The sequence below is a fragment of the Carettochelys insculpta genome, chromosome 7 (assembly GCF_033958435.1).
Source record: "Carettochelys insculpta isolate YL-2023 chromosome 7, ASM3395843v1, whole genome shotgun sequence".
NCBI classification, from domain to species: domain Eukaryota; kingdom Metazoa; phylum Chordata; order Testudines; family Carettochelyidae; genus Carettochelys; species Carettochelys insculpta.
Genome location: NC_134143.1, coordinates 7,321,635 through 7,344,453, shown reverse-complemented (window position 1 = coordinate 7,344,453; position 22,819 = coordinate 7,321,635). Strand labels below are relative to the sequence as shown.

The 22,819-nt window shown below is 45.3% G+C and overlaps 1 protein-coding gene and 1 pseudogene across 1 annotated transcript; both read left to right on the top strand.

Moving 5' to 3' along the window:
• Window positions 1-465: 465 nt before the first annotated feature.
• LOC142015909 (cytochrome P450 2H2-like) lies at window positions 466-8,892 on the top strand. Its single transcript, XM_074999859.1, has 9 exons — window positions 466-645; window positions 1,462-1,624; window positions 2,052-2,201; window positions 3,705-3,865; window positions 4,123-4,299; window positions 4,903-5,044; window positions 5,700-5,887; window positions 6,886-7,027; window positions 7,891-8,892. The coding sequence occupies exons 1-9, from the start codon at window positions 466-468 to the stop codon at window positions 8,070-8,072; spliced, it is 1,485 nt and encodes a 494-aa protein (XP_074855960.1). The 3' UTR covers window positions 8,073-8,892.
• A 4,877-nt stretch (window positions 8,893-13,769) lies between these two features.
• Window positions 13,770-21,263, top strand: LOC142015908 (cytochrome P450 2H2-like; annotated as a pseudogene).
• Window positions 21,264-22,819: the final 1,556 nt, after the last annotated feature.

The following is a 22,819-nucleotide window of genomic DNA, read 5'->3' as shown; positions in this document are numbered from 1 at the left end:
TGAGAGAGGGGCTGACAGGAGTTGGCTGTGTACCAGTCTCCACACTTTATCTACAACCTGTTGAGCAACGTGAAAGGCCATCACCCTTCTTGTATGTGTCAGCTGGCACCAAGACTCTCGGGGTCTTTCCATAGAGTGAATGATGATTTCATGGGCATCTGGGGGTGGGAGAGGGGCCTTGAAAGGTTTCATCTGTTGATTAACCTTTGGTCTGGGTCAGGGAGAGCACCAGCAGCAAACACAGTTGTTATGCAAACAAAAGGTCAGAGGAGTCCATTTTGAGTTTGTCAGTATCTAATAAACTTGGTTGGCCCGAGATAATCGTGTTGACCCAGAAGAAAGGAGAGTCCTCATTGGCTAATTGCTTGAACTTCGCACTGTTTTTTGTCAGCAATATACAGAGTGTGGGTTCTGAAATCCAAAGTAATCTCTGTCCAGAAGCCAGAAGAATTGCTGGACTCTTCAATGGGGCCTCTGGGAACAACCACTCTTCTCCTATTAATTTGTGTTTCTTGCCTTTTTTTCTTTTCAGCATGGAGAAAAAGGTCTGGAAGGGGAAAGCTGCCACCTGGCCCCCTTGCTTTTCCCATCATAGGAAATATCCTGCAGCTGAATTTGAGGGACATGAGCCAATCTCTACATAAGGTAATGGAATTTTTTTCTTTTCCTTATCAGTGTCTTTGTCTCAGGGAGGCCAAATGTTGGCAAGAATGTTGTGGGAGACTGTAACAAAAGTTTTGCCTCAGTCAAGGTGTAAGATTTCCATTGACTTCCCCATGTTCGCAGAGTCACTTACCTCAGCATAGACGCTAGTGTGATTACTTGGGCATCACTCGCCCTTGGTGAATCCACGTTGACTACTCTCGATCACTTTTCTGTCCTACAAGTGCTTCAAAATGGATTCCTTGAGCATGAACTCCATGATTTTTCCAGGGACTGAAGTTAGGCTGATTGGACTCGAATTCCCTGATTTGTCCTTCATTCCTTTTTAAAAGATGGACACCACATTTGCCTTTTTCCAAACATCTGAGACCTCTCCCGATTTCCACAAGCTTTCAAAGATAATAGCCAAAGGCTCTGAAATGACATCTGCCAATTTCCTCAATAGCATTTGCTGAATGTAACTCTTCTTATCGCTGCCCTTACTTCCCTGCCCGCACGATGCTGCCTTGAGAGGTGTGTACCAAAGCAGACAGTGGTGTTGCCACTCTGCCCTGCCTTCAGAACTGCATGGCGCCTTTGTTTTGGGAAAGTGGCCAAAAAGACCACAGCCACAAAGCAAGGCCACATGATCCAATAAATTAGAGAACCACCAGGCTGAAGATTTAGGTAGGGGGTGTGAGGATCTACATTTTGTATTTAGGTGCTCCTGTCCTTTTCACGTGACATGAGAGCTACTCATATTTTTCGTTAAGTGGCTTTAGTAAAAATACTTTGGTCTGTTGTGTTGATCAATGACAGCTCAGTGTGAAGTACGGCCCAGTTTTCACGGTATACTTTGGCTCCAAGCCAATTGTGGTGGTGTCTGGATACGCAGCTGTGAAGGAAGCGCTGATTGACCAAGGGCAGGAGTTCAGTGGAAGAGGAACCCTACCATTGATTAACAAGATTGCCAAAGGAAGAGGTACATTTCAGAAGTGTATCACTGATGTTCTGTGCATATGGAGAACATGAGTCAGAAGACAGCTGGTGTTTTGCTTGGCCCTGTTCTTTGAATGATTCTGACTTTAGCTGCCTGTTGATATCCAGTGGAGTTCTGATTTGTATCAAGTACCAGTATATTCCTTTTGCTTTAATTACTGTGCCACTTTACACTGTGTTAGTGAATAAAACACAGCCATTGGGCTAACAACTGATGGAAAGAAACAGATGGAGGATTTTGTTACCTATACATGTCAATGTCATATAGTATTGTTAGTAGAAGACAAAAATACCACAATCATTGAGTTCATGTTCTTTCAGTGACCAATATATCCTTAGGTTAGACAATTTGGAAAACTGAGTTGATGGCCACCCCTCCCGCAGCATTCGGTCTCCTCCTGTTTTTCCAGGTATTATCTTCAGTAACGGGGAGCAATGGAAGCAGCTTCGCCGATTTGCCCTCACCAACCTGAGAAACTTTGGGATGGGGAAGAAGAGCATTGAGCTGCGAATCCAGGAGGAAGCCCGTTTTCTGGTGGAAAGGCTCAGAAACACACAGGGTGGGGATTTGCTGTCTGTGCGCTGGAAACTGAAGAGTCGGCTAAAGACTGTCTTGTTTTCCTTTTCTTGTGAAAGTAACTTTGGTTCAAATAGCAGCTGCGGATATTACAATCTGTGTTTTCCTGAAATTTACTGCATGAGAAGAGGTTGTGAGATAACGGTTCCCAATGCTTATCTCCAATGTTTTCTTTCCTCTGGTCTGTGCGAGAGGGCAAATGGGGAAAGTTTGTCCAGAGTAGGTGTACACCAACAAAGGGAACTGAATAAGGGTGGTTTGTGTTTTCTTCAATGTGTAGGGCTAATACAGTTTGCTTGTTCTGATATTCTTCTCTGTTGGATGTCCAAGACACAATGACATCTGTATAAGGTGATGGGCTTCTCCAGGAATGTTTGAATCCCAATTTACAGTGCTTTCTAAGTGGTGATGATTATTTTATTAAAACTTAGATAAGTTCTATTGGTTGCTCAACATCTCAGACATGATGGGGTCTCATTTTCTGATGGGTTGTGTAAACAAACCGTTAGAGACAGTCCCAGCCCCCACCAGCATTTGTGTTATTGATACTTGAAGATGGACAAGTGGAGAAAGGAAGGTTTATTTTCTCTTTTTGAGATGGGGAACAAAGACAGAGTGAGATGAAAAGTCTCACTTGAAGTCCCACCTGGGAAGTGTCTGAAATTGGTGGGAATTTTTCCGAGATTTCCTGAGACCCAGGCCACTGCCTCTCTCTTGCAATATTTAATGCAACAGTAAGGGCTAAGATGAAGCTGACTGGCCATCTGGGTGAATGGTGTGTGAGAGGGGAAAATGCAAGGGGGCCCATCTCACTTCAGTACTTATAAAGAGGAAGTTGTGTTACTGCTGTTGCTGGTTGTGTATCCTGAGAGAAGAGGCAGCTGCTTCTGTCGGGAATGGCCCAAAAGGAATCTGACTTTGACTCAACTGCAGCTGCAAAATGAAATAGTTCTACCCCAATATTGGGAAGAGCTGCAGTCTGACAAGGATGATGGGACCATGAGGAGAAACAGAAGGGTGAAGGGCTCAGAGACACCCAGAACAGCTCCACCCATCATGGTAACAAGGGGAGAGAAGGCTTGATGATTCCCTGTTCTGTTGATTGCCTTTGGGGCTCCTGGCAAGGGCTGCTGTTGGGGAGAGGGTACTGGGCTAGGCGGACCTTTCCTCTGGTCATTTTTATGTTCCTGTTTGGGAAGCAGTGAGTCTGCCATGCTGGTATCCAGTCCAAAAGAGATGGGACTATAGGATTCCTTCCTTCCATTCAGAGAAGGATAAGAACTCTCAACTGGCATGTGAGAGGGGCTCTCCAAAGGGACTGAGGGCTCACCCTAGAAGTGTGACACCACAGCTGTCCTTCCCCAGTGAATATTAGAGACTGCCCTCTGGGCGTGGGGCCACCAGATGCAGAAGGTCTCAATAGCATCAAAGGCTGAAAGTGAAAATACTGATTTAAAAACTTGACTCTGGCTTTATTTCGCTCCAGGGCGGCCCTTTGACCCCACCGTCTTCCTCAGCCACGCCATCGCCAACATCATCTGCTCTGTCGTCTTTGGGGACCGGTTTGACTATGAAGATAAGAAATTTCTCACTTTAATTCATCTCATCATGGAAAACAATAAGTTGTTTGGCTTCATCCTGGTCCAGGTGTGTTCTGGAGTTTCTTCTGCTTCACTGTGGATGGAGGGACGGAGGCTTTTTTAAATATTTCTTTTCCTGTTCATTTCCCTTAAACTGGTATTTTCATTTCTCATCATGGTCCCGTTCTCCTTGTCAGACTGCAGCTATTCCCAATATTGGGGTCAAACTATTTCATTTTGCAGCTGCAATTGAGTCAGTTGGGTAAACACTATGGTTATCTGGCCCACAGTAAAAAAGATGTGTTTTTCCTTCCACCTTTATAGCTGTACAATTTTTTCCCGACTCTCCTGGATTACATTCCGGGGCCTCATCACAGGGTATTTAAGAATGCTGAGGAGCTCCAGAGATTTGTTGTCGAGAGAGTGAAGATGCACAAAGAGTCGCTGGACCCCAGCTGCCCTCGAGACTTCATTGATGCTTTCCTCATCAAAATGGAAGAGGTATGTGAGGGCAGAGGTTGTGGAGTCAGTCTGACCAATTTTGGGTGTTTTTCTCTCTGCACAAGACCCAGAAGAGAACCTGGTTTCTGAACATGAAACTTCCATTCTAATAGCCCCACCCTGCTCATCTCATTTGTGTGAGTGATGCTGGTGGGACTTCACCTGTAAGACAGGCAGGACTGGTCCCTCAGGCTGTGCACACGCTGCATGGAAAGATGCACAGGAAGCAGTGGCTGGCAGTTTCAAAAGGCTGCCTGTGCTCTTACCTCCAGACCTAGCCTACTCCTAGCTTACTGGAAATGCCTCTTGCAAATCCCCCGTGATATTTTGCAACAACAGCCTATTAGCAGTTCTGTCACGGCCGGCCTTGCTCAGCAGGTAGCCAGGCTCTTGCATGTTCATAGGGCTTTTCCTTCCTTTGGAGCATCAAAGTGAAACCATTTGGCTCCTAGTTTGAAAGTGGTTTCCTCGTTAGTTCAATTTGCTGAAAGACACCAGATGGTTCATTATTGCTGAGAAGGTGAGAAGGCTCAGGCTTGTATGAAGAGATGCCACATGCTCCGATTGTCAGTGATGAAAGAAATATGACAAAATTCTCTGCAGGAACGACAGAATGACCGGTCGGAATTTACCTCTGAAAACTTAGCAAGAAGCACAGTAGATTTATTCCTTGCTGGGACAGACACAACCAGCACCACCCTGAGATACGGATTCCTGATACTTCTGAAATATCCACACATAGAAGGTATGACATACATAGACACAATTTCTAGTTTTGAAGAACTGAGGCATTCATTTGCTTCCAGGCATCAATCTCTCATAGAGTTCAGACCCCTGCCTCTTAAGTCACCAGACAGATCTGGCTGTAGTTGGAAATGATGCATCTCACTACTGTGTGCAGGCTGGTCATTGGTTTACCGAGAGTTGTTCCTGGATGGGTGTTTTAGATCAGTGGGGACAGCTGTCGCCATTGGAAAAGCACCAACATGGCTGCCTTTACCAAGCCTCCTTATGGGCCGTCTCAGCCCAGGACCGTGAAATTGAAGTAGACCACAGGCTAGGAGAAAGCGTACGTGTTTGTGCAGGAGAAGCCTTCGCTGCCCCTGGCTGAATGGTGCCTCATTTGTGGGTAAGAGGTAACTTTCCATCCCAGGGCTTTCACGACCCTGTGTTCTGTTTGATAACACAGCAAGACATGAGCCATATCACCACCCTATAGCTACAGTGTTGGTTCTTTGTCCTAAGTACCACGTATAGAAGCTTCTGTGACCCTCCAAGTGACCAGTTTTCTTATGTTCCCCATCTAAGAGCTATATGTGTGGCAGTGTGGCAAAAAGTGGGGAAAACGATGAGGACCATGGAGTCTAAGTTTATTCTCAATGTCATCAATTTGCTGACAGAGAAAATTCATGAAGAGATTGATCGTGTGATTGGCCGAGGCCGAATTCCCTGCATGGCAGACCGAAGTCAGATGCCCTTCACAGATGCTGTTTTACACGAGATGCAGAGATTCGTTAACCTTGTTCCATTCGCTGTGCCTCATGCTGTGACCAAAGACGTTCATTTCAGACAATATCTTATCCCCAAGGTTAGTTTTCAGGGTTTCTCTGTTAAAGTTCACTTCTTCGACATTTTCCTTTTTGAATTATTCAGAGTAGAAATGTTTTGAATGTGGCCGATGTTCTTCACAATTACTGGCATGGAAAAGACCAGAACCCTGCATTCTGCAGGCCCAGCTGTCATTCCAGAGAAAAGACTTTGAACCTTGTTTACCATTTCAGACAAGGAACTGATGACAAATTGCATGGTCAACAGTTTTGCCTCTTTTTGGGAGTCTCTTGGGTGAGGTCAGTTTCTGAAGTGGTTCTGTTCCCCGGCTCCTCCAAGCTTTACACATGCTCAAATATTAATAAGCAGCCCAACTCAAAGTGCTCACAACCTAGGGTGACAACTGAGCTTCACTTTGAGCTATATAGGCATTTTCAGCATGACTGTGTTCCTCTTAGTTATGGGAAACTTTTGGTGTGATAACTCAATCATAAAGACAAGGGAAACTCAGATGCTTCTGAAAGTGAGCTGAGAGCTGCACCTAATATTATTGAATCTGAACCAGCATTTCCTGTGAACATATGCAGCTGCTCAGGAGAGAGTCAGCTGCCACCCAGCTGATTAACAGAGCACCCACAGATAGATTTCTGTTTCTACCAGTGGTGCACGCACAGGCTTTTGTGCATGTAAAAATTAATTCTGCTAATTTGGGCAAAAAATCCATATATGAGTGGAAAAGATTGGAGGGAACATTGATCTCAATCAGACTTTTGCAAAGCGCTTTGCCGTCAAAACCTGGGTGATGTTCTGCTGAGATTCCAGGATCTTGTTGTTCCAGGTGGGCTGCAGTTTGTTGGGGTTACCTTATCTGCTGGGATCTGATGATTTGTAGTTCTGTTTGAAGTATGACTTTCCAGGGGATGCAAGGAAATGCAGGAAAGGAAAGTGTGTCCCATTTTGTAGCTCAGTAAGTTCTGGAGACTTTTGACTTTGCAATGTAACCACTCAAACTTTGTTTATCTGTATTTACTAAATCAGGGCACCACAGTATTCCCGTTTCTGGAGTCGGTCCTATATGACAGCAAGGAATTTCCAAATCCGGAGCAGTTTAACCCAGGGCATTTCTTGGATGAAAATGGTTCCTTGAAGAAAAGTGACTTCTTCATACCTTTTTCTACAGGTAAAAGACACTGTATTTAATTCAGACTCCAGACCATTCTTTCTCAGCTTTGTCTTGAGTATACAAAGAGTCCTCAAACTCTAGTCTTCTCAGCATTTGCAGGTCATCCCTGAGACAGAGCTTCTCATAACAGTGTAGCATCTGTCAGTTGCCAGTCTCTTTCTTTCTTTGTTTCTTACTTTCTTTTTGACCTGCTGGACAACCATTACTCTCTCCTCTGCCTGGCAACATCCTATCTCCCTTTGTCTGTTTGTGTCTCAGCTTGCTGTGGATGAAGTGTGATGGAATGCACATGGAAGAGTAAAAATGAAGGGAGTAACGTGCAACAGGGTTGAAGTTAACTGTGCATGAACATCTGGACAGAGAAAAATAGGGGCTGCTTAGTATTTCAACTTTATTCCAATCTAGGAATATCCCCAGTAACTCCATTAATAAAAAGAAAACACACTACTCGGGTCTCTTCTCTCTAGTCTCTTTTCTCCAGCCTGCTACTTCCCGTTCCTGCACCTCTCCGCTTGTTACTTCCAACTTCCACTGAAGAAGTATCAAACTTAAATATATTAGCAGGTTCGAGATTTGCATTCCTCACATCTTCCCACCCTGCTCTGTATATTGGTGTTTGAAAGGTTACTGATCATATGGAACTCAGCCTTTCAAATGATCTCTTACCGAGGACTCAAGTCTGCCAACATTTTCAAACCTTCCTGGACTCTTAGTGATGGCCATTATCTTCTATACAGTTACCCTGAATCTGTCTAGGCATCTAACTTTAACCCTGAGGTTTACTTCCATTGTGACGGTATTTAAAGTATATTGCAAACAAAGATCTCCTGCATCTCCTCCAACTTCCTTTTCTGTTGCAGGGAAACGGATGTGTGTTGGAGAGGGGCTGGCTCGGATGGAACTCTTTTTGGTCCTGACAACAATTTTGCAGAATTTTACCTTGAAGCCTTTCGTGGATCCCAAAGACATTGATTTAACTACAATACCAAACTTTCTGATACGTTTACCGAAACCATACCAGCTCTGTGTTCTGCCTCGCTAAAGATCATGAAAAGTCACCTCAGGCTATGTCCATACATGAAAAGTCATGTGAAATAAGACATTCCGTAACAGCTTATTTTAAATTAACACAGCTGTATGCAAGAATGCATGACAGCTTTTTTGGAAATAGCGCTATTCTGTGTCTTAAGAGTGCCTATTTTGAAATAGATGTTATTTCTCCTGCAGTGAGGTTTCAGAAATTTGAAATAACACACCTGCCATTTTGAATTCATTTTCAAATAGTATGTACAAACTGTAGATTCTTACAAAGTTATTTTGAAAGAACAGGTCTTATCTTGGAATAACTTTGCTGTGTGGCCATAGCCTCAGAGTCTTAGACTAGCACCTTAATTTGATTACATGTGATTCCAAATTCATTGGTTTAGTGACAGAAAGGAAGTCATTGTCTTAAAACAACCAGGTAAATAACCTTATCTTTTAAGTAACTGTGATTTGATCAATTTAAACACAATACCAACAAGCAGCTCTGTAATTTTCTCCAAAGGCATGTCCAATAAGCCAGCAGTGTTCTCAGCTGGCTCTGGTGGCAATCTACTCTTGACATAAGTTCGGTATGTTTTCAGTTCACTTGTGGTGCTGTTAACAATGGAGGAAACTTCTTCTGAAAACAATAGACACTGCTTATTTACAAGGGGTTCAAAACAGTTTCCAGCCCTTGGGATTTGATCAACCCAGTTGTGGCGATGTAATGCTGATGGTTGGACATCCTGCTTTGATATGGGGAGTGTCTGCGACAGTGGCCCGAACCAGAGTTCTGCTCTGCTACTTGTTTGTGTAATTTCATCTGTGTGCTGTTAAACTATTAAACTTCCACTTGACAGCTTATTTCTCCAGCTCACCATCATGCTCCTGTGTCTTTATTTAATTTGTGTGTTTATCACCTATTGTTTGACACATTGCAGGTGAGTGACTGAGCTGGGTGAATTGTGCTTTGGGCAAGAGAGATGCTACAATAGTCTGTGTTTAGCAAGTTGATCAGACACCCTGTGCTTAGGAAGCCGTACTTCTATGTGAATCAAATAAAGAGCCCCCTTAAGCTAGAGGCTGGCACATGCTTATCTTTGTGCTTTCTTTCTCATTTCCATTCGTTTTTCCTTCCATCTCTGAGCATCAAATCATGTACCTGTTACCTCTGTACATAGAGAGACCTTCTCCCTGTCTTCACTCATAAAGTACCTGCTGTGCTCCTGTAAATGCCTTCTTAACCCCAACCAAATGTTGCCCGGCTTGTACAGCTGCCTGTGCGACATTTCACACTGATGACGCAAAATCCCCCAAATCGCAGGAGTACTTCTTGGCAGGCAGGACTTTATAGATCATTCTTACCTTTTAACCTACAACACTGGCCATTCCTCTCCTTGGGCAGATGTTTGTACATCATTAGAAAGTTAAAAGAAAAAAAAACTTGATGCAGTCCAAGTCCCCTGTGGTCCTACACAATTGTTGTATAATTATTTAACCTTTTAATCTTTTACAGTTTTCACTTGAATGCTGTAAACATTCCAATGTCTGTAGCTTTGTAACCAAGTGGGCTTTTTGAAAGGGAAGCTGTGACCCCAGCTCTAATGTTAACAACTTTGTTTATTATCAACCATCCACTATTATAATACACTAACTGCAACTAAAGCTGGACTGGAAAGTGAAAGATTTCAAAGGTTGGAGGGGGAAAAATCCCAAAACCTTTGCAACATTGCTGGACAGGACGTTGAGTCACATTTCATTTTGGAAACCCCAAAATGTTCGTGCGGTGGAAACATTTCAGAACTTGTCAAGTGAAATACGTTCCCACGGCTTGTGGTTTCCCCAGCAAAAGCTGGAAGGCCAAGGAGATTGGGAGCCAGTTTGCTCTGGAGCCCTGGCCCTAGGAGTGCTAGTTCTACAGCTGTCCTCCAAATCGACTGAGAACGGAGCTAGAAACCTGGGGAGCCAGAGACTTGCGAGCTCAGGCTACTAAGGGTATATAGGGCAGGTGAAGCCCATGAGAGCGTGAAGGGGCTGTAGAGAGGAGGTCTGTGGACCCAGATTTTGTCCCTTTCCTCCTAGGGAGTGACAAGTAAAAAATCCATGGAGATAGGAATTTCCTGATTACTGCCCTGGCCTAGGGAATCTGAGAAGAGACTAGCAGCTGTGAGAAAGCTACAGGATCTGAGGGATCTGTGCCCCGTATTAATTTAGCCAACCCCAAAACTACTTCCAAGGAAAGACCTCAGGCACTCTGCAGTGACAAAGACAATCAGCCATGTTTTTAGCACTGAAAGCACATGCAATGGACTCCAGAGCTTTCACAGGATTTTTAGCAGATTTTTCCCTAAATAGATCTCTGTTGATTAGTATTTGGCACCCTAAATGCAGCACCTGTCTCTAGTTTACCCATTTCTTGGGTATCCTGACAGGCTCAGCCAGGTTTAATTAGTGTGGGAGGATTGCCTGCCTTATCAGACATGCACAACTATTGGAACAGGGGAGCTGCTCCATTTAACGGCCCCGTCACCATTCCCCAGCAGGCTTTTGCAGGTTTCTGAAAGCAGTGCAAGCAAAGGACCATGAGACCTTCCATACTGGGTAAGACTAATGGTCCACGGAACCCAGTACCCTGCCAATAACAGATACTTCAGTGGTAATGAACAGAACAGGGCAATTTATCCAGTGATTTGTGCACTGTCAGCGTCTGGCAGTCAGAGGTCTCAGGACACTAAGAACAATGTTGCTTTCCCTGTATTTTGTATTGTATTTTTCTAGGTAGTCCCTCGTGTCCAACGATGACGTCTTGAGCTTGCACAGGCTCATCGGTTGTGGAGTCGCATGTGGCTGATGAGTCCAAGCTTTGAACGGGATGGGCGTTCCCAGTGGGGGCAAGGGAATTGTACTGGCTCTGTTGGTGCAGCTGCTGCTCTTGCTTTCTTCCTCTCACAAACATCAATGAGGCATACGCCTCACTGCTATTCAAAGTTGTTATATGCATGTCATACGAGAGCACCCCAGTCTGTTGGGTCTTTCACATGCTGCTCCAGCTGATCTGGTTTTAAACCAGCATGAGCAATGTTGGCCTTCACTCAGTCTTTATATCTCTTGCGAGGCCTGCCTCGATTCTTTTTCTCCAGGGAGAGTTCACCGTAGAGGAGCTGCTTAGGGATTCTTGACTCCTCCATTTGTGCGACGTGCCCTGTCCAGCGAAGCTGGGCTTTCAGAATAATGGCTTCTATGCTTGTGGTTCCTGCTGTATCCAGGACTTCCAGGTTCGTAACTCTGTCCTGCCATCGAATGTGCAGTATTGACCTCAGGCTGCGTGTGTGGAAGCGCTCCAGCAATTTTATATGTTTTCTGTACAAGGGCCAGGTTCCATATTCATCCACGAGACTGGTCAGGACTACAGCCTTGTGCACTTTCAGTTCAGTGTACTGTTGGATGTTGTTCTGATTCAACACTTGTGCTCTCAGAGGTCCTCGTGCACAGCTGGCCTGGCAGATTCTGGCATTGATTTCTTTGTCAAGGGAGCCATCATTGGCTATCACACTGCCAAGGTACTTGAACTCCTGTACTGTTTTTAACTCTGTTCCTTCAATCAAGATTGAAGTGGGGAGAGCAGCAGTTCCTGGAGAGGGTTAAAACAGTAGCTCAGTCTTTCCTAGGCTGAAGGTCAAACCAAAGAGGCGAGTGGCATCAGCAAACTCGTTGATGATGAGCTGGAGATCAGATTTCTTGTGTGCCATAAGTGAACAGTCATCAGCACAAAGGGCTTCAAGGATGAGCCTCTCAAGCATCTTGGTTTTAACATTCACACGATGAAGGTCGAAAAGTGACCCATCAAGTGTGTATTGTATGAAGACTCCGTGGTGCAGGTCCCTAAGTGTGTGGCTGAGGACGCACGAGAAAAAAAAGGTTGAATAACACAGGGGCCAGCACACACCCTTGCTTCACACCATTGGATATCTCAAATGGATCTGAGGACTCGCCATTTGGAAGAACAAAGACAGTCATGTCATCGTGGAACAGGAGTGTGAAGTTAAGGAATCTTTGCCCATCATGTCTAATGGCCATTGATGGACCCATTCTCCAAGAACTTCTCTACTTGTTTTAAACCTGCCATCAGATGTTACTGATGTATCCTGATCAGCCAGATATTGATAGACGTTCGGCTGCATGCAGGTGTTGACCCTGTGTGCTGTCCTAGTTCTGCCCAGATAGCCAGCACAGCAGACTCTGAGAGAACCCCTGAGATGCACACAATCAGGTCAGGTGCAAGGTGTTCGGAGAGGTTAACTGTCTTGAGCTTTGCTCAGTATAGTTCTAGCTCTCAAGATATGACGTGAACAATTATGCTACCACATGTATCCCCATTGCAATGGACCTGCTCAGTGAGAGGTGGGATTTTCCATTGCCACATATAGACAAAGACAGCCCCTCCGAGATACATTTTTATGCCTAGCTCAGAGGAAGTTACACAGCACTGCTAACCTATCATGCTGTCCTCACCTCACTTGCATGAAATTCAGCTTGTACTTGGCTGCCCGGGAATACAACCTGCCTGTAAGTCGGGAGTTTACTGTAGTGTTACTAAGAGCTAAAAATATGCTATGAAAAATATCATACCACAAGCTACCTAGGGTGTGGAAGTACAGATAAGAAAAACAGATTTGAAATCTTCATGCACATGCATAAGATGTTCGATGTGGTCAGAGGTATTATTTAAAAAGAGGTTCCCTTACTTGAGTAAAAGTGACCCATGGAATGAACCCAATGGTTGACCCCATGGGACACCTCAGCTGGAATCATCCCTCTGTCTGTAATTGAGAGGCCGGCTGGAAGGGTCTTTAAGAAGCTGTGTGTGGCTGCACTTTTAGGGATTTCATGCAAAGAGGAAAGGGAGGGAGGTGGGTTAAGTCACATCTCGGTGAGGGGCATCACAAGAAATGGGGGCTCTGTCCCAAAGTGGCCAGTTCCCTCCTCCTCTGTAGACAAGGCCATTTGTTCAGAGGTCCACTTCCAAGGAAGGACCCAAACCCAGATACTCGCTGCGAGATAATGCACAAGGAATCACACCCAAAGGGGTAAATAGCGAAAGGGCTCTGAATTCACAAAAGGGAGGCAGAAGTGAAAATGCTGGGGCAGTTGAGGACTTTGTGTCTGGAGACCTCACAAACTAGGGAGGTGGTAAGAGTGGTGCAGTGGGCTAAGGAGGGCAATAAAGCAGCAACCCAAGATGGGGACCAGGTGAGAGAGGGGCTGACAGGAGTTGGCTGTGTGCCAGTCTCCAAACTTCATCTACAACCTGTTGAGCAACGTGCAAGGCCATCACCCTTCTTGTATGTGCCAGCTGGCGCCAAGACTCTCGGGGTCTGTACGTAGAGTGAATGATGATTTCATGGGCATCTGGGGGTGGGAGAAGGGCCTTAAAAGTTTTCATGTGATGATTAACCTTTGGTCTGGGTCAGGGAGAGCACCAGCAGCAAACACAGTTGATATGCAAACAAAAGGTCAAAGGAGTCCATTTCGAGTTTGTCAGTATCTAATAAACTTGGTTGGCCCTCGATAATCGTGTTGACCCACAAGAAAGGAGAGTCCTCATTGGCTAATTGCTTGAACTTTGCACTGTGTTTCCACAGCAATATATAGACTGTGGGTTCTGAAATCCAAAGTAATCTCTTTCCAGAAGCCAGAAGAATTGCTGGACCCTTGAATGGAGCCTCTGGGAACAACCACTCTTCTCCTATTGATTTGTGTTTCTTACCTTTTTTCCATTTCAGCATGGAGAAAAAGGTCTGGAAGGGGAAAGCTGCCACCTGGCCCCCTTGCTTTTCTGATCATAGGAAATGTCCTGCAGATGACTTTGAGGGACATGAGCTAATCTCTATGGCTACGTCTACACGTGCAGCCAACATCGAAATAGCTTATTTCGATGTTGCGACATCGAAATAGTCTATTTCGATGAATAACGTCTACACGTCCTCCAGGGCTGGCAACGTCGATGTTCAACTTCGACGTTGCTCAGCCCAACATCGAAATAGGCGCAGCGAGGGAACGTCTACACGTCAAAGTAGCACACATCGAAATAGGGATGCCAGGCACAGCTGCAGACAGGGTCACAGGGTGGACTCAACAGCCAGCCGCTCCCTTAAAGGGCCCCTCCCAGACACAGTTGCACTAAACAACACAAGATCCACAGAGCTGACAACTAGTTGCAGACCCTGTGCATGCAGCATGGATCCCCAGCTGCCGCAGAAGCAGCCAGAAGCCCTGGGCTAAGGGCTGCTGCCCACGGTGACCATAGAGCCCCGCAGGGGCTGGAGAGAGAGCATCTCTCAACCCCCCAGCTGATGGCCGCCATGGAGGACCCGGCAATTTCGACGTTGCGGGACGCGGATCGTCTACACGGTCCCTACTTCGACGTTGAACATCGAAGTAGGGCGCTATTCCTATCTCCTCATGAGGTTAGCGACTTCGACGTCTCGCCGCCTAACATCGAAGTTAACTTCGAAATAGCGCCCGACGCGTGTAGACGCGACGGGCGCTATTTCGAAGTTGGTGCCGCTACTTCGAAGTAGCGTGCACATGTAGACGCAGCTTATATAAGGTAATGGAATTTTGTTCCTTTTGAGTGGCTTTGTCTCAGGGAGGCCAAATGTGGGCAAGAATGTTGTTTGAGACTGTAGCAAAAGGTTTGCCTCAGTCAAGGTATAACATTTCTACTGACTTCTCCATGTCCGCAGAATCACTTACCTCAGCATAGATGCTAGTGTGATTACTCGGGCATCACTCGCCCTTGGTGAATCCATGTTGACTACTCTTGATCAGTTTTCTCTCGTCCAAGTGCTTCAAAATGGATTCCTTGAGCATGAACTCCATGATTTTTGCAGGGACTGAAGTAAGGATAATTGGACTCTAATTCCCTGGTTTGTCCTTCATTCCTTTTTAAAAGATGGGCACCACATTTGCCTTTTTCCAAACATCTGAGACCTCTCCCGATTTCCACGATCTTTCAAAGATAAAAGCCAAAGGCTCTGCAATGACATCTGCCAATTCCCTCAATAGCCTTTGACTTTTCTTATCGCTGCCCTAGCTTCTCTGCCCGTGCGATCCTGCCTTGAGAGCTAGGCACCAAAGCAGACACTCTGCCCTGCCTTCAGAGCTGCATGGGGCCTTTGTTTTGGGAGCGTGGCAATAAAAACCACAGCCACAAAGCAAGGCTGCATGATCAAATAAATTAGAGAAGCACCGGGCTGGAGATTTAGGTAGGGGGTGTGAGGATCTACATTTTGGATTTAGGAGCTTCTGTCCTTTTCACGTGACATGAGAGCTACTCATATTTTTACGTTAAGTGGTTTTAGTAAAAATACTTTGGTCTGTTGTGGTAATCAATGACAGCTCATTGTGAAGTACGGCCCAGTTTTCACGATATACTTTGGCTCCAAGCCAATTGTGTTGCTGTCTGGATACGTGGCTGTGAAGGAAGCGCTGATTGACCAAGGGCAGGAGTTCAGTGGAAGAGGAACCCAACCATTGATTAACAAGATTGCCAAAGGAAGAGGTACATTTCAGAAGCGTATCACTGATGTTCTCTGCGTATGGAGAACATGAGTCAGAAGACAGCTGGTGTTTTGCTTGGCCCTGTTCTTTGAACGATTCTAACTTTTGCCGCCTGTTGATATTCCAGTGGAGTTCTGATTTTTATAAAGCCCCAGTATATTCCTTTTGCTCTAATTACTGTGCCACTTTACACTGTGTTAGTGAATAAAATACAGCCATTGGGCTATCAACTGATGGAAAGAACCAGATGGAGGATTTTGTTACCTATACATGTCAATGTCATATAGTATTGTTAGTAGAAGACAAATACCATAATCATTGAGTTCATGTTCTTTCAGTGACCAATATATCCTTAGGATAGACAATTTGGAAAACTGAGTTGATGGCCACCCCTCCCGCAGCATCCGGTCTCTTCCTGTTTTTCCAGGTATTATCTTCAGCAATGGGGAGCGATGGAAGCAGCTTCGCCGATTTGCCCTCACCAACCTGAGAAACTTTGGGATGGGGAAGAAGAGCATTGAGCTGCGAATCCAGGAGGAAGCCTGTTTTCTGGTGGAAAGGCTCAGAAACACACAGGGTGGGGGTTTGCTGTCTGTGTGCTGGAAACTGAACAGTCGGCTTAAAGACTCTCTTGTTTTCCTTTTCTTGTAAAAGTAACTTTGGTTCAAACAGTAGTTACGCATATCACAATCTGTGTTTTCCTGAAATTAACTGCATGAGATAAGTTTTGTGAGGTAACGGTTCCCAATGCTTATCTCCCATGTTTTCTATCCACTGGTCTGTGGCCAGTGATCAATTGGGGAAATTTTGTCTTGAGTAGGCGTACACCAACATAGGGAACTGAATTAGGCTGGTTTGTTTATTCTTGTATGTGTAGGGCTAATACAGTTTGCTTATTCTGATTTTCTGTATCCTGAGCCATGGGGCAGCTGCTTCTGTCGGGAAAGGCCCAAAAGGAATCTGACTTTGACTCAATTGCAGCTGCAAAACGAAATAGTTCTACCCCAATATTGGGAAGAGCTGCAGTCTGACAAGGACGATGGGACCATGAGGAGAAACAGAAGGGCGAAGGGCTCAGAGACACCCAGAACAGCTCAACCCATCATGGTAACAAGGGGAGAGAAGTCTTGATGATTCCCTGTTCTGTTGATTGCCTTTGGGGCACCTGGCATGGGCTGCTGTTGGGGAGAGGGTACTGGGCTAGGCAGACTTTGCTCTGGTCATTTTTATGTTCCTGTTTGGGAAGCAGTGAGTGTGCCATGCTGGTATGCGGCCAAAATACATGGGATTGTAGGATTCCTTCCTTCCATTCAGAGAAGGGCAAGAACTCTCAACTGGCACCTGAGAGGGGCTCTCAAAAGGGACTGAGAGCTCACCCTAGAAGTGTGACACCACACCTCTCCCTCCCCAGTGAATATTAGAGACTGCCCTCTAGGTGTGGGGCCACCAGATCCAGAACGTCCCAATAGAATCAAGAGCTGAAAGTGGAAATACTGATTTAAAAACTTGACTCTGGCTTTATTTTGCTCCAGGGCGGCCCTTTGACCCCGCCGTCTTCCTCAGCCACGCCATCTCCAACATCATCTGCTCTGTCGTCTTTGGGGACCGGTTTGACTATGAAGATAAGAAATTTCTGACTTTATTCATCTCATCATGGAAAACACTAAGTTGTTTGGCTTCATCCTGGTCCAGGTGTGTTCTGGAGTTTCTTCTGCTTCACTGTGAATGGAGGGAAAGAGGCTTTTTTAAATATTTCTTTTCCTGTTCATTTCCCTTAAATAGGTGTTTCCATTTCTCATCATGGTCCCGTTCTCCTTTTCAGTCTACAGCTGTTCCCAATATTGGGGTCGAACTATTTCATTTTGCAGCTGCAATTGAGTCAGTTGGATAAACGCTATGGTTGTTTAGCCCACAGTAAAAAAGATGTGTTTTCTCCTTCCACCTTTATAGCTGTACAGTTTTTTCCCGACTCTCCTGGATTACATTCCGGTGCCTCACCACAGGGTATTTAAAAATGCTGAGGAGTTCAAGAGATATGTTCTGGAGAGAGTGAAGATACACAAAGAGTCGCTGGACCTCAGCTGCCCTCAAGACTTAACTGATGCTTTCCTCATCAAAATGTAATAGGTATGTGAGGGCAGAGGTTGTGGAGTGAGTCTGACCAATTCTGGGAGTTTTTCTCTCTGCACAAGACCCAGAAGAGATCCTGGTTTCTGAACATGAAGCTTTCATTCTAATACCCCGTCCTGCTCATCTCATTTGTGTGAGTGATGCTGGTGGGACTTCACCTGTAAGACAGGCAGGACTGGTCACTCAGGCTGTGCACACGCTGCATTGGAAGATGCACAGGAAGCAGTGGCTGGCAGTTTCAAAAGGCTACCTGTGCTCTTACCTCCGGACCTAGCCTACTCCTAGCTTACTAGAAATGCCTCTTGTAAATCCCTTGTGATATGTTGCAATAACAGCCTATTAGCAGTTTTGTCACGGCTGGCCTTGCTCAGCAGGTAGCCAGGAATTTGCATGTTCATTGGGGTTTTCCTTCCTTTGGAGCATCAAAGTGAAACCATTTGGCTCCTAGTTTGAAAGTGGTTTCCTCTTTAGTTCAATTTTCTGAAAGACACCAGATGGTTCATTATTGTTTGGAAGGTGAGAAGGCTCAGGCGTGTATGAACAGATGCCACATGCTCCGATTGTCAGTGATAAAAGAAATATGACGAAACTCTCTACAGGAACGACAGAAATGACCAGTCGAAATTTACCACTGAAAACTTAGCAAGAAGCACAGTAGAGTTATTCCTTGCTGGGACAGACACAACCAGCACCACCCTGAGATACAGATTCCTGATTCTTCTGAAATATCCACACATAGAAGGTATGACATAGATAGACACAATTGCTAGTTTTGAAGAAGTGAGGGGTTCACCTACTTCCAGGCATCAATCTCTCATAGAGTTCAGACACCTGCCTTTTCAGTCATCAGACGGATCTAGTTTTCCTTGGAAATGATGCATTTCGCCACTGTGTGCAGGCTGCTCATTGGTTGTGGGTAAGAGGTAACTTTCCATCCCAGGGCTGTCACGACTCTGTGTTCTGTTTGATAACAGCAAGGCGTGAGCCATATCACCACCCTATAGCTACAGTGTTGGTTCTTTGTCCTAAGTACCATGTATAGTAGCTTCTGTGACCCTCAAACTGACCAGTTTTGTTATGTTCCCCATCTAAGAACTGTACATGTGGCAATGTGGCAAAAAAGTGGGGAAAATGATGAGGACCCTGGAGTCTAAATTTTTCTTCATGTCATCCATTTGCTGACAGAGAAAATTCATGAAGAGATTGATCGTGTGATTGGCCGAGGCCGAAGCCCCTGCATGGCAGACCGAAGTCAGATGCCCTTCACAGATGCCGTTTTACACGAGATGCCGAGATTCTTTAACCTTCCATTCAGTGTGGTGCATGCTGTGACCAAAGACGTTTATTTCAGACAGTATCTTATCCCCAAGGTTAGTTCTCAGGGTGTCTCTGTTAAAGTTCACTTCTTCTACCTTTTCCTTTTTGAATTATTCGGAATAGAAATGTTTCGAATGTGGTCGATGTTCTTCACAATTACTGGCATGGAAAAGAGCAGAACCCTGCATTCTGCAGGCCCAGCTGTCATTCCGGTGAAAGGACTTTGAAACTTGTTTACCATTTCAGACAAGGAATTGACGGCAAATAGAATGGTCAACTGGCAAATAGAATGGTCAACAGTTCTGAACTGGTCCTGTTCCCCAGCTCCTCCAAGGTTTACACATGCTCAAATATTAATAAGCAGCCCAACTCAAAGTGCTCACAACCGAGGCTGCCAACGGAGCTCCTCTTTGAGCTATATAGGCATTTTCAGCATTATTGTGTTCCTCTTAGTTATGGGGAAACTATTGGTGTGATAACTCAATCATAAAGACAAGGGAAACTCAGATGCTTCTGAAAGTGAGCTGAGAGCTGCACCTGGTATTATTGAATCTGAACCAGCATTTTCTGCAAACATATGCAGCTGCTCAGGAGAGAGTCAACTGCCACCCAGCTGATTAACAGAGCACTCACAGATAGGTTTTCATTTCTACCAGAGGTGCGCACACAGGCTTCTGTGCACATAAAAATTAATTCTGCAAATTTGGGCAAAAAATCCATACATGAGTCAAAAAGATGTGAGGGAACATTGATCTGAATCAGACTTTTGCAAACCTCTTTGCCGTCGACACCAGGGTGATGTTGTAATGGGAGCAGACTTCTCCTGAGATTCCAGGATCTTGTTGTTCCAGGTGGGCTGCAGTTTGATGGGGTTACCTTATCTTCTGGGATCTGATTATTTGTAGTTCTGTTTGAAGCATGACTTTCCAGGGGATGCAAGGAAATGCAGGAAAGGAAAGTGTGTCCCATTTTCTAGGTCAGTGAGTTCTGGAGACTTTTTGCTTTGCAATGGAACCACTCAAACTTTCTTTATCTGTATTTGGTAAATCAGGGCAACACAGTATTCCAATTTCTGGAATCGGTCCTACATGACAGCAAGGAATTTCCAAATCCGGAGCAGTTTAACCCAGGGCATTTCTTGGATGAGAATTGTGCCGTAAAGAAAAGTGACTTCTTCATACCTTTTTCTTCAGTTAAAAGACACTGTATTTATTTCAGACTCCAGACCATTCTCTCTTAGCTTTGTCCTGAGCATTCAAAGAGTCCTCAAACTCTAGTCTTCTCAGCATTTGCAGGTCATCCCTGAGACAGAGCTTCTCATAACAGTGGAGCATCTTTCAATTGCCAGTCTTTCTTTCTTTTTCTTTTTGACCTGCTGAGCAAGCATTTCTCTCTCCTCTGCCTGGCTATGTCCTATCTCCCTTTGTCTCTTAGTTTGGTGTGGATGAATTGTGATGGAATGCACATGGAAGAGTAAAAATGAAGGGAGTAACATTCAACAGGCTTGAAGTTTACTGTGCATGAACCTCTGGACAAAGAGGAATAGGGGCTGCGAAGTGTATCCACTTTATTCCAATCCAGGAAGATCCCCAGTAACTCTGTTAATAAAAAGAAAACAAACTTCTCTGGTCTTTTGTCTGCCTCCAGCCTGCTACTTTCCTTACCTGCACCTCTCCGCTTGTTCCTTCCACTGAAGAACCATGCAACTTAAATATATTAGCTGGTTCGAGATTTGCATTCCTCACCTCTTCCCACCCTGCTCTGCATATTGGTGTTTAAAAAGTTACTGATCACATGGAACTCAGCCTTTCAAATGATCTGTTACTGAGGACTCAAGTCTGCCAGTGTTTTCATATCTTTCTGGACTCTTAGCGATGGCCATTATCTTCTATACAGTTACCCTGAATCTCTCTTGGCATCTAACTTTAACCTGAGCTTTACTTCCATTGTGACGGTATTTAAAGTATATTGCAAACAAAGATCTCCTGCATCTCCTCAAACTTCCTTTTCCGTTGCAGGCAAACGGATCTGCGTAGGAGAGGGGCTGGTTCGGATGGAACTCTTTTTGGTACTGACAGCAATTTTGCAGAATTTGACCTTGAAACTTCTTGTGGATCGCAAAGACATTGATTTAACTACATTACGAAGCTTTGTGTTACATTTACCGAAACCATGCCAGCTCTGTGTTCTGCCTCGCTAAAGATCATGGAAAACCACCTCAGGCTATGTGCACACATCAAATTTAAGCTGTGTCTACATGTGCACGCTACTTCGAAGTAGCGGCACTAACTTCGAAATGCCTCCCGTCGCGGCTACACGCGTCGGGCGCTATTTCGAAGTTAACTTCGACGTTAGGCGGCGAGACGTCGAAGTCGCTAACCTCATGAGGGGATCGGAATAGCGCCCTACTTCGACGTTCAACTTCGAAGTAGGGACCGTGTAGACGATCCGCGTCCCGCAACGTCGAAATTGCCGGGTCCTCCATGGCGGCCATCAGCTGGGGGGTTGAGAGATGCTCTCTCTCCAGCCCCTGCGGGGCTCTATGGTCACCGTGGGCAGCAGCCCTTAGCCCAGGGCTTCTGGCTGCTGCTGCGGCATCTGGGGATCCATGCTGCAGGCACAGGGTCTGCAACCAGTTGTCAGCTCTGTGGATCTTGTGTTGTTTAGTGCAACTGTGTCTGGGAGGGGCCCTTTAAGGGAGAGGCTTGCTGTTGAGTCCGCCCTGTGATCCTGTCTGCAGCTGTGCCTGGAACCCTTATTTCGATGTGTGCTACTTTGGCGTGTAGACGTACCCTCGCAGCGCCTATTTCGATGTGGTGCCGCGCAACGTCGAAGTTGAACATCGACGTTGCCAGCCCTGGAGGACGTGTAGACGTTATTCATCGAAATAGCTTATTTCGATGTCGCCACATTGAAATAGGCTACTTCGATGTAGGCTTCACGTGTAGACGTAGCCCCAGTGTGAAATAAGCCACATCTGCTTTTTTTAATTTAAACTTTGAAATTGTGTGTGCATGGTGTAGATGCTTAGAAAGTTATTTTGAAATAACAGGTCTTATCTTGGAATAACTTTGCTGTGTGGCCATAGCCTCAGTGTCTTAGACTAGCGCATTAATTTGATTGCTTGTGATTCCAAGTTCATTGGTATAGTGACAAAAATGAAGTCATTTTCTTTAAACAACCAGGAAAATAACCCCATCTTTTAAGTAACTGCGATTTGATAAATTTAAACGCAATACCAACAAGCAGCTACGTAATTGTCTCCGAAGGCACATCCAATAACCCAGCAGTGTTCTCAGCTGGCTCTCACAGAATCACAGGGCTGGAAGGGACCTGAGGTGGTCATTTAGTCCAGTCCCCTGCTTCAAGCAGGATCAACCCCTAGTAAGTCATCCCAGCCAGGACCTTGTCCAGCCGGGACTTAAAAACCTCAAGGGTTGGAGGATCCATCACCTCTCTAGGCAACGCATTCCAGTGCCTCACCACCCGCCTGGTGAAGTAATTTTTCCTAATATCTTACCTACACCTCTCCCTCTTCAACTTCAGACCATTGCTCCTTGTTCTGCCATCTGACACCACTGAAAACAGTTTCTCACCCTCCTTTTTAGAGCTCCCCTTCAGGAAGTTGAAGGCTGTTATTAAATCACCCCTAAGTCTTCTCTTCTTTAAAGTGAACAAGCCCAAATCCCTCAGCCTCTCCTCATAGGTTTTGTGCTCCAGACCCTTAATCATTTTTGTTGCCCTCCGCTGAACCTG